This window comes from Nestor notabilis, unplaced genomic scaffold (genome assembly GCF_000696875.1).
Source record: "Nestor notabilis isolate BGI_N333 unplaced genomic scaffold, ASM69687v1 scaffold21456, whole genome shotgun sequence".
Classification (NCBI taxonomy): Eukaryota; Metazoa; Chordata; class Aves; order Psittaciformes; family Psittacidae; genus Nestor; species Nestor notabilis.
This window is the reverse complement of record NW_009932671.1, coordinates 7150-19385: the sequence shown is the minus strand read 5'-3', so window position 1 is coordinate 19385 and position 12236 is coordinate 7150. Positions and strand designations below refer to the sequence as shown.

At 38.9% G+C, this 12236-nt stretch overlaps 1 protein-coding gene across 1 annotated transcript; it reads left to right on the top strand.

The window, feature by feature from the left end:
* Positions 1-463: 463 nt before the first annotated feature.
* Positions 464-11818, top strand: LOC104407288 (chromosome unknown open reading frame, human C11orf63; the record flags this gene model as incomplete). Its single annotated transcript, XM_010016526.1, has 7 exons — positions 464-953; positions 4073-4183; positions 5741-6372; positions 6753-7035; positions 8929-9009; positions 10218-10343; positions 11606-11818. Coding segments are annotated over 7 exons (1936 nt in total), but the record flags the coding sequence as incomplete, so codon positions are not given.
* Positions 11819-12236: the final 418 nt, after the last annotated feature.

Genomic DNA, 12236 nt, shown 5'->3' with positions numbered 1-12236 from the left:
AATAATAAACTTATAAATAATAAATAATAGATAATAAACGTCACTTATTTCACACATCAGAGTCTTTGAAGAATGAGCAACACATACTCATTCTTTTCTGGGCTACATCGTTTTAAAGGAAACAACAGAAGCAACACAATATGTCATTTCATCTTTTAGCTGATTCTCTAATTTATCTAAATGAGACAAAGATTGCATTCTACTGTGATCTGAATGTTGGGCCATTTTATCATTCACCAATAACGAAGATTAAAAATGAAGAGAGGGTCCTACCTACTTTTCTACTAAAGAATTATTGAATAGAACTGTTCCAACCTCTTCCCACAACTGACCATGCTGTATGCACTGAAAGAATTCATCTGACCATATTTGCAGCATATTTGTTGGTTCAGATTGCACCCTGATATAATAAAGAATTGATACAATTTATACATAAATAAATTTGTGTTTTTCTTTTAAATAGGAAGCAACAGTCTATGGACACATATTTCAGCCCAAGATACAATCCTAATTCGAAGAACACAAAGGATGTAACAGAGTTTTCAGAGCTATGTCATGTTGCTGAGGAAAGCACTATGGACTTTACACAAGGTTCATTTTACCTCCATTCTAATGACTCCCCAGAGGAAAAGAATCAACAGGAGGCAAAATCACAAGATTCATTGTCAGAATTTGGTACAAATTCACTAAGCTTTCATGAGCCAAATGCTGTGGTCAGCGACAAACCCTTTAGGCTACATACCAAAGGGGAGGAACCTGTAGACAACTGTCATTTCAAAGATATTCCCAAGACATATGGCAATGCTTTTTCTCTTCAGATTCAAGACAATCGACCACAAAGAGCAAAAAAAGACTTTGTGGCAAACAATAAGCGGACTTTAGGATTACGTTCAGAGAAGATAAATTCATATCTTCAGTTACACACTAAAAAGCAAGAAGTTCTTCAAAAGCAGGTAGGTAACTTTTACATGGTTTATAATTGGTATAAACTGAGGACTGTCTAGTGTTAAAAGGGAGTAATCAATCTATCATACAACTGATAACTTAAGACTTCCAGTGAGAATCTTGTTCGCCCTTAATGGAGTAATTAACAAGTCCTCAGTTACTTACAACCCCACTGATGGCCTTGATACAAGCCCTCTTAAGCTACATACATGCTTGGCCATAAAGCATGTCACAGAGATCTCTCACTAGATTTTATTTGATGTTAGAGAAATCATCAAATTACAGAATCATAGAACAGTTAGGGTTGCAGTGAGAAAACCTGACGTCTCCAGTTGGCTTAAGAAGCTGCTTTTCCACCCACACTGATCATAACAAAAACGTGTATGTGAAGTTACAATTGAGTTTAAGAACCCGAAAACACATTATGGTCACACTGCTTTCAAAGGCCATGTACACTCTTGCTTATCACTGTCATTTAGGGGCACACATGCAGGAATATTCAAGAAATACCTGTGGGATTTGGATGGTTAGACAACCATTTTCGCCTTACTTACTTTCTCAACCAGACCAAGTCTTGTATTTGAAATCACTGACCAGGTACAAATCCTGTGCAGTACTTAGACTTCAAGAGCCTAGCTTTCTTGTGGCTGCAAAATGTCAGACAACTTCTATTAAGGATTAAGTGGAAATGTAATTACAGTTCCTAATGAACGATTATACATGAGTTTGTTGCTTTTACTTGCTACTTATTATGCATAATGGGAAGGTGGGAGTCACTGAATCACTCCACGAGTTGTAGCATATCTTAACTTGCAAAACTACAGAGACTTTCTGCTTCAAGTGACACTGCTGCTTTCCAAGGCTAATGAACAGTTGACACAACATTAGAGGGCATCTGCTGACTACATTACAATGAGCGTAAGGGTGGACAAGCTTTATTCTAGCAGAGCTATTAAGAGCACTTGGGGTTTTTTCAGTTATAATTTGGAGGATGGTAAAAATAATTAGTGTAGATTGATGCTAATTAAAGCTGTGTTGATATGATTATGTTTACTATTTGGGGAATTCTGAAAATGATTCCTGTGTAAGTACTGGAGCCAGGGATCAGGACTTGATTGTGTAGACACTGTTCAAATATATGTAGTAGGAAAAAGAAGTCTGTTAAAATCAGGGCTGTGTTCTAAGATGACCTTGCTGAAGTAGCCACGGGGTCAGCAAAGCTGTGACACAGCAGGAGCCAGGCAGCATGCATGTAGGAAGATGTGTTTCTTTCCTTGATACATCCACAACAGCATCACCACCTACCGTCAGCTACTGTTTTATTTGCTGTGGATAGGCACAGGAAAAAGTATTTATCTCTCTCGTTCTTAACTGAGACATCCATTGCTCCATTCTGTCAGAGGGGTTGAAAGAAGGCCTGATGGAAGCATCTTGTTGACCAGAGAAAAAGTAGTGTTTACACTGAAGTAAGTACTTTGCATACAGCTTTCTTCAACTGACATAACATTGCAGCCTCATTCTTGCCAGATTTACAGCTGTAATCCCTGTGCATACAGACAGCAGGCTGTATGTACCAAAACATATCATAAATGTGTGTTGATCTGTATATTTACTAACTCATATAGCATTTTATAAAGCATCAAGTTCTTTGCAGTGTTGCCTGATTCTTTAAGAACCCGATGATGAGTTTCTTTGAGAGAGAGAGAGAGAAAGAGAGAGAAGTAGTGGCCCAATCTAGCTCAGCTGCACTCAATATGAGTTGCTTTCCTACCTACAAGCCCCTTACTTCAAAGCAAGGAACATAATGTACAATTTTTTAATGGCTCTAGACCAAGGCACTCAGACTCTCTGTGCACTGCGCCTTACCTCAGTGTAAACACCTAATCAAGATTGCCTGCGCTTCAACAATAGCAGCCAAATGCAATTCGAGAACCACAAGCCTTTGAAGTCCTCACTGCAAAGGCTGGTTTTCTAGTCTGGGATAATGACATGCCATGATTGCTGTCTTTGTTGTATCTTTTCAGTAGAGAAGCAATTATGGGCCTCAATTTAACAGAATAGGCATTACACAGCTTATGATTCTCAAAATGCAATTTCATTTGATCATTTTCTCAATTTGATTGGTATTAATAGAATAGTTCACAAAAAATGCTGGCAGAGGTTGTGTCCTGTTCCTCTTTCAAAGAGATAATGTAGAAGTATGCTTTGCCTGCCTAGTAAACTATCAGTACAGTGAGTCAGTTGGTTCCACCAAAAACCTCTTACTGCCTGCAAAGCTGCATGTGTCCACAGGTTTGGGAAAGCTGTGTGGTAACTTTTAATATGTGAACTTTTCTGGTCACTACTGATAGAATCCACATTGCCATTTGGAGCAACAAGAAAACTCAGCAGTAAACCCTAACTACCTTTTCCTAGTTGTCCTAATTTCTCACACCCAAAGATGAGAGGCTCAGCTCCCCAAAATGATTTAGCGCTTCATTCACACTGATTTCACCAGTATGATTTTCAGTTAATAGGACTCTTGGCCACAAATATCTTCTCAATGCAAGTTCTCCTGTGCTAGCCAGTGTCTTGCTATCGTGCACAAGCTGTTTGATATGGTTACCAGGCTATGTGTATTAGATGTTCCATTTGTGCAGCTACTCCTTGTGCTTTTCTTCCTACATTACTATGTTTTGCCATCTTTTTATGCATGACTGTTGTTCAAGACTTTGCTATGGCATACATCGTCCATCAGTATCTTGGCACACTGGCTGATTTCTTGGACCATGATGACTGTCTGGCCGCTTTTCTGTTACTAGGAACGTCCACTGTCTCTCCTATAAACGGGGAAAAGGCCAGACATTTGAGAGTTACACATGGGTTTCTGTGCTCATACTTCCTGCAGTCTTGTTTTTCTCTCTTCTTTATAGGAGCAGAAGGAATATTCCCTACTACCATAGCACTGTTAATCGGGGTTTTGCTTCCTTTTTCATTTTCTCTTTTAGCCTTTTGTTTTCCTGTTTTCTATTCTAACTTTAGCATTTTGGCTTTAATAGGAGGCAAATTATTTCTCATTCTTTCCCCAAGACTTTTAAATCCTTTCATCTGGTTTTAAATCCTTTCATAAATATTCTTGTTTTTTCAGGCTACATATCCTAAAGCTGTTGATGAGGAACCAATTAAGAGAGTCCTACCATTCCAGACTGTGAAAATCAGTCCTGAAGACAAATGGTACCTGAAAGTACAGCAGCTCAAGGTTCCGTTTAGATATAACATGATAATATATATGTAAAAGCATTGAAATTTGAATATTTAAAGCTATAATCTTGTTACTTTCAAAGTGCCAATTACTGGCAATAAATCCTTTGATATATATCAGTAGATAATCACTAAAATTTAATGCATATGCTGCTTTATATCCTGGATTATTTCAAATCAAAATAGATCCCAAATTCCAAGAAATTCTGAGCTCAAGAATCTTATCTATTTACGACATTACTTGGTTGATAATAATGTAAAAACTAGTACATGGCTGTGTTTGATGGTTCATGAGGATTCTGAGCTAGTGATGCATCAATTTTCCCCTAAAATCCTCATGAACATAAAGGAGTTACCATAAAACAGACAATGTTACCTGTAGAAGAAGTTGCACTGACCTCCTCCACACGCAGAAGTCTATAGATGTACTTTATGCTGGCCTTTCACACCAATGCAATGGAGTAGTTTTTGGAGCAATAAAAGAGACCAGGTTATCATCACTGATGAAAAAACAAGAACTTCAGAACCAGAACTTCAAGCCAACTGGGATTATTATTGGCAAACCTAGTTACTCTCTTTGTATTATATGTGTTTGAAGTAAATTAGTCTGACTGCTTAAATTCCCCTCTCTTAAGACTGGAGCTGCACTTCTGTAAAAGACAAACAAGATTTTATGCTGTTGTCCACTGAGAGAGATCTGCTTTATATATAGGATCTCAGAACGAAGGAGGGATTTTACAGGGCTTCTCATTCTGTTTAAATGGGAAAACATTGGCCTGGTCCCAGTTTGGCAGCCGTTGATTCTTTCCACCAGTGGCACAGTATGCCAGAACGTTAATCATTACAGCAGAGGTCAAGCTAACAGATCATCATCTTGGCATCAGGAGTCAGGATTACCAAGTGCTTTTTTTGGCTTTCACCAAAACATTCTGGTCTGTATATGGATTTAATACCACCATTAAGTAGTTACTCTGAGTGCATATGCTATGTAGTGGTTGCAAGTGTTGCTAACAAAAGAACCCTAGAGAGAGACAGGAGGATGAAATGGAGGATTTTAGCACTGACAAAGATTAAATGGACTGAGAATGGATTTGTATATTCCCTAGAAGGAAAGCCATGTCTTTCCTCAAAATGGGCAACACCTGATGCTGTAATTGTAACATAACAAATCTTAAATAAACTCCAGATTTACAGTATGTCAGTTTAGCTCAAAACAGTAGTCCTGGTGTGCTTAAATTCCTACATTGTTTCTTAGCATTTGGACAATGTTTTGCAGGATACACAGCGGGGAGCAGGTTTTGGGTTAGAAGTTAAATCATTTCAATCACTGACATCTGTCCATCTGAAATAAGAATGTTGTCCTGAATTAAAACCATAGAACATGATATAATCTAGTCAGAACATCACTTAGCTAATTTGATGAGTTTTAAGATACAGCTACATGCAAGGCATTGTGACAGGCGAGTTTACCCATACACTTGTATATTGTTGATGTTAATGAATGTATAAAATAGCAACCACTGAAATTCACCCCACTTTTAATAACTTGTTTTAGATTCACCCACATAAGTGCTCCCAGAGAAATAACATAAAATCCAACCAGAGACTCAAAGGGAGAACTATCCCAAGGAATGACAGCCAGCAACCACCAGGAAGACCTGCAGAAATGGGGCCCTGGCACCACCAAATGTCAGGGTCTCAGACTGCTCCCATGCAGGCAGTGGAGCAAGATGACAGCAGCACACTGCAGGAATGTCTGTATCCAAGTCCTTCTCTTGGCCCTGACACTAATACAGCAGCAAATTCAGATACTTGCTTAAATAATTTCCCGCATTCAAGACATCTTGTCAATCAGGATTTTACCACTTCTACCTATCCTTTTCATCCAAAATTACACACATTTAACCCAGCAGAGGTTATATCTCCAGCCTATACTAGCAAGGAGAACTGGAAACATCAGCACAAAACTCCAAATGGACTTTCGCATGGCCAGCAACATCTATACAACCATGCCACTGTGCAGCTTTTTGCAAGAGACAGCACTACCAATGGTCAAGCACATCCAAACCAGAGGAATATTTCGTCTACTTTTAATGCCAATTTTCAAGAATTGGTGAAGGATCAAGATTCACTTCAGGATTGCAAAAGACACAAGTGTGTGGATAAAAGGTACCAGAACTGTTACCAGTAGTTTAGGGTAAGGATATAAGTGTTAAAACAGTATTGTCATAACACTATGATGACCAGAAAAAATAGCAATAAACAAGTAAATGTTTTAAAGTCCATAGTATAAAATTATGTGCCACCCTCACAGGGAAGAACTTCTTCCTAATATCTTATTTAAGTCTTCCTTCTGTTAGTTTAAGCCATTGCACCTTGTCCTATCCCTACAAGCCCTTGTCAAAAGATGTCTTGTCATCCTATTAGGCACTGTCAGTCATTATAAAATACCCAACTTTCCATCTTCATGTTCCCGGAATACAAGGATCGTTCCATGTACCGATTGCTTGTTGAGCCACCTGCTATACACAGATAAAGATTCTTATTCTTCCCCCTCTATTTTTTAGGCTACCTCAATCTTCTGTTCTCAGTTCACCAACAGCCCCTTGTACAACCTCCCAGTTTGCACCAACGATGGAGCGACATCACCAAGAAAACACTCATTTGACAGAAGCTCACTCAGCTGACAGGCACTTCTTCAGCCTGCTCCCACCCATAAACCCACATGTAGAAAGTGTTTCAGAGGTAGATCCAGAGGCTGGTGAAGGAAATCAAGTGAAAAAAACCCAGAGCAACTCAGGATATCTCATGCAAATGGAAAAGCAAAACCAGCCCAAAGGCAGCAAGAAGGTAAGCAAACAGGTGTGGATTGGATGGCTTTACATTTCTGTTTCCCCTCTGATTGATTTTTTTTTCCCTTAATAATCCAAAAACCTTAAAAAAGGAATGGGGACTGAAATATTTCATGTTACAAAAAGCACACTGACAGACACTGATTTGCCCAGAGCATTAAAAACCAAGGAACAAAGGTGGAAACAGACACTAAAATCATTTTAGTCTAAGGAGCAAGGCAGTTTACCACCACCTCTCCCTCTGTCACTTTCAGTTTTGATTAGCTCTAAGGACACACAGAGCAGTGTTTGTCCTTTAAGTTATCCAGTGATAAAATGATTTAGAATAAAGCTATTTATATAAAGCAGCAGGTAGCCAGGCCTCAGATCTGAGCGAACCATTATCCTGGTCACGCTCATTTGCTATCCAACTCAAATCTCCTGGTTTCCAAGGGAATCAAAGTGAACAACGACAAACTTAGAGGATTTGTAAAGCTAACGGCATAAACATTATTACAAGTCTCCTGATGATCCCATTTTGGTCCTTATTAAAACTTGGTTCTTTTTGTCTTTTCTCTTGTGTCCAGTTTCATTCAGCAACCAGTTAACACAGACACAGTGGAACAGCATAAAGATATCCCTGTGTGTCCATGACAAATTAAATGTTTAAGAAGTTAGCTCCAAGTCTCAGGGCAGACAAACTAAGCTGGAATAATTACTCATGTGTTTCATCTAGGAGGCAGTTTGTGTATTGCTGCTTGAATGCTTTTGAGAAGAATTAGCTGGATTACGATAGTAACTGAAGGGCAGATTTCCTTCCCTTTCTGTTCCCCTGAGTTCAAACCATTGTTTCTGCCCTGTATTTTCAGTAACTTTCTCACGCTTTATATGTGGGGAATGCTACAAGAGTAAGACTGTTTATGTCTCACAGAAATACACAGCTTTTCCTAATAAACAAATCCAGTCATACTTATTGCATGAAGTGAGAAAACCCTGATTTTGCTGTTGACAGCTGAATGATTAACTCTTCCCACTACCTTAAAAGTTACGTGTAAGTATATGACAAAAGAATAGAGATAATGGGCACACAAAACAACACCAAATAGTACATAGAATTAGTTTCTCTGCAGCTGAGTTAAACTTGAACATGCCCTTTGAAGAAATGCACATTTTATTTGTGTATAGAAATTTCTTGCTGTTTCTGCATTACTCTGGGATTAGAATTACTACAGAGCTGATCACAATGAGTTTCCACTGACAAGTCTTTAGTCCACTTCTAAAAGTTAATCTAGTGTTCTTGAAAGAGATTAAAAAGATTCTGGCAGTATTGGGGTCTTTATAGTAATGTCATGAAGTATTGAAACAGCATCACCCATCACTCACCTTCTGTCTTCCCTATGCACTTGTAAAGCTTTTGCTGTGCTGCAAGGCATGTATTTTTCAACTCTCAGTGAACAATTTCCCATTGCAGCTTTGAGAACAAAGAAAGGTTACTATTACTAATAACAGTTGCCTAATTTTTACTACCAAAATTGGGTACTTTTATCTGCTCCTCTTTGTAACAGTTCCTTTGCGGTTTCATTCTAATAACAGTCAAATGGGTCACGTCAAGCTGTTTAAAAATAAAGCTCATAAAAGATCATTTTTTGACTGAGAAAGTTATTGCTTTGTGATTTGGATGATTGGCAATTACCCACCTAGATTCAAAGGAAATACAGTGTAATTTGACTTGTGCAATTAACTCAATCATTTGGGTCATTTACAGTCCTTAAAAAGAGACATGCCAGAGGTAAGACTGAAGCTGCAAGTTGAATTCTGCTCTTTTCTTGGGTGTCCACTACAAGCCTTGCTTTAATTATGCTCTTTGTGAAATCATATAACGGAAAACCTGCCACTGCTCTTTGTTTTCTAGCCACATAGCTCAAAAGCCTACATAAATCTGAATGTGAAGCTTGGAGGCCTTGGACCTGATTATGAGGCAATCAAAGAGAAAGTAAGCAGTCCCTAATACATGATCCGCTTTTGAGTCGTGCAAGGAGGGGAGAAAGGCAAAGAAATCACTGCTGAGAAGCAACTTAGATTTGCCTGGTACTTTATATCCTTGACTGTAAGTCTAGCTTGAGATCCTAAAGGGAGATTCAGATAGAAGGAAAGACAACTGTATTCTGGATAATTTTAACCCTCTAATTCTGAAGTTCCAGAAACAGTGAGTGGTCGACAGAAGTCAACAGGGCTAATTGCACATGACTGAGTTGCAGTCTCATTCCCAATGTAGAAGGTTTGCCTAACCTTCAAAGTGGAAGTAAAAGAAGTTGTGTAAAGACAAGAATGAAATAGCTGGATGTGCATTGCCCTGTTGAAATGGAAACGGATTGTTCAGAAGAAATTTCTGAACAATTGGTATCTCTTTGCCTGTTCTCTGCTGGTAATGAGGGTCTGGTAGCAGTTGTATATCTAAGGTGCTGCAAACTCCATCCTGCATGCTTTGAGGTGCTTTATATGGCATTCTTTAGGATGTAGGACAGCAGGAAGGAAAAATGGTAAAATGATCATCCCTTTGGAGTCATTGAGAAGACCCTGTATTTTCTTCTTCCTTGCCATAAATGAAATAGATTAGAGATATGAAACTGGAATGGACAGAGTGGTGCATAGCCCAAGATTCTGCATTTTTAACACCATCATAAGACTTCTTGAATGTGGGGTAGCACTGCTTTGGAAACAAATAATTGACATAGGCTTGTAACAGGGGCAAGGTAGAGCATACTGCTGAATTTGAGTAGAATGAATTGCTGGAAATATAAAGACACAGAATACCAGTTAAATTAATGAAGGGTGTCATTCAGGGCCTTAAAAATGAGTACAGAGGTTCTAAAAGTCATTGCAGAAGCTGACAGAAATTAGCACAGCCATTTTAGAACTGAACAGATTTAAACATTCAGAATAAAGAATGTTTAAATCTGTCACATTTCTGTTGAGCTCTATCCTCAATAAGGTCCAAGGAAAAGCTCTTAAAAATGGAGAGTAACTAAACAAGCTGTGCCATTTATCAGGACTTCCTGTTGTGTTCTGCTGAGAAATGATCAATAGCAGAGTCAGGTTAAATAGCAACAAAGGTGTAAATGGAAGTGTCCAGTGGAAAAGTGTTTCATTGATGGATCCACTGAGACATTTCATTAACCATAGACTTCTTGGTTTTGTCAGAAAGAGAAGTTGAAGCAACAAAAAGAATATGCAAAGCAGATCAAGGAACGCAATATGAAAAGCATTGCTTCAGTTCAGAAGTCACCTACAAAACCCCAGGTCATATCTTCAGTGTCAAGACAGAAGGTAAGAACAGCATCCCTTTAAAATGCATGCAGGAAGAGATTCTGGGCTTTGCCCAAAGAAAAAGAAAAGCATAGATTTAACTCCCTGTAGGCTAAGATGGTTTCTCCATTTTGATCTTCCTTTTAACAACTCTAAGGACTTATGTGATCCTGGCAAGTGCTCATCTATTCTCTTATGGCTGTAGATATACGCCAAGAGTTGCGGATTTCTTTGCCAACAGCAGTCTTCAGTCCATGCATCTGCCTTGCTCTTCATGAGAGTGTACGAAGTGGAAACAGAGCAGTACTCCATCCAGCTACCAGCACTCAACTTGGCTTAAACAGCTAGTCATGTTTTCCTGGGGAAAGGGTGGGAACAAAGGCGAGTGGGACCCCCCTAGGAACATTACCCAGTGCAGCACATGCTCTGCTTCACATCAGCAGTAGAGGCCTCGCTACTGCAGAGTGCACTCTTCTAATGGACCACAGATATCCTCTTGTTAGTCTATTATCCACCTGCCTGTCAGTCTCACTCACAAACTCTTTTCACTTCAGTTGCACAGCTACAGTAATTGGTCTTATTTTTCAAGCCCATACAACATCACTTTAGCCTTCACCTGCCTTCAAAAATAGCCCAAATGAGCAACGACTGACTACACAACAGTGGTACACATAAACAAGCAAAGGCAGCACTTTTTCTCTATTGCGGGAAGAAAATAGCATATATCCATCAGTTCTGAGGAGCTCACCTGCATGCTAACAGGTATTCCTCCAAGGTGACAAATGAGATCTTCAGGCTTCAGGAAACAAGTTTTGGCATTTTATATGAGTTTAATTCCTCAGTTACTTGCATTTATTTCCAAACCTCACATAAACCACTTATGTAAGGTTTGAAATTCTTTGGATGTCCCAGGTTAAACCAGGGTACTCTCAGTTTCAGGATTTCTTTAATACTGTTTCCATTCCCTCTGCACACAGCCTTCCAGGTTCCATGCATTATTCTGTACTGTTTGACCCTATTACATGTATCCATTTTTAAAGCAAAAACACTGCTTCAGTGTTTAAGGTGTTCTCCAGTGGTGTCAGAAAACAAATCACCTTGAGGTGGGTTGTTTTACCCACACCAGAGGTTTCTTGCAGTAGCTACTGAAGCATCTAGTATTGAACACTATCAGAAACAAGACTGGGAATTAGGAGAGCTAATAATACAGAAACACCTACACGTCTTTGGCAGTAGTGGTCAGGTTTTCTCCTAATCAATTACGTCAATTTTCCTGGTTTTAGGCACTGGAATATGCTAAGAAGATTCCTAAACCAAAGACTTTCACAGCAAAACAATCAGATGAAAAGGTGAAAGAAGGAAGAGTTCTGCCACAGACTTTAAATGGAGACATTCTGCCTCAAATTGCATCCTTGGAAACTTTGCAAAACAGACACCAGAAGGAGAAGCAAGTTGTAGCTTCTTTCAAAAACCTTCATATCTTACAAGTGTTTTGAAATTTCTAGGGATATCTTCAAGGCTAAGATGTCTAAACTATTTAGTTATGAGCTTTGAGCATCGCTATGATTTACCATTCCATTCTTTCAGACTAATCAGCTGTTGGCTTGTCACAGCTGGAGCATTTTTAGGCATTTTGAACATATGGGCATATCTACAAAGCATTGAAAATAAACAGCAGTTTCATTTGATGATCTTACTACCAGCAATGTTTCTCTTCCTGAAGTGCACCAAGCACAGCAGTGGGTAATGATACAATACTAATTATTCAACTGTTACTCTGTTATCTGTTAGTGAATAGTTGTCGCATCAAGACCCAGATTTGGAAGCTTCATCTGGGGCAAGAGAATTCAAAACAAGCCCTGGCTGATGATGCAGACAATCTGTTATTAGCCAGAAGCAGTTGGAAAATACATT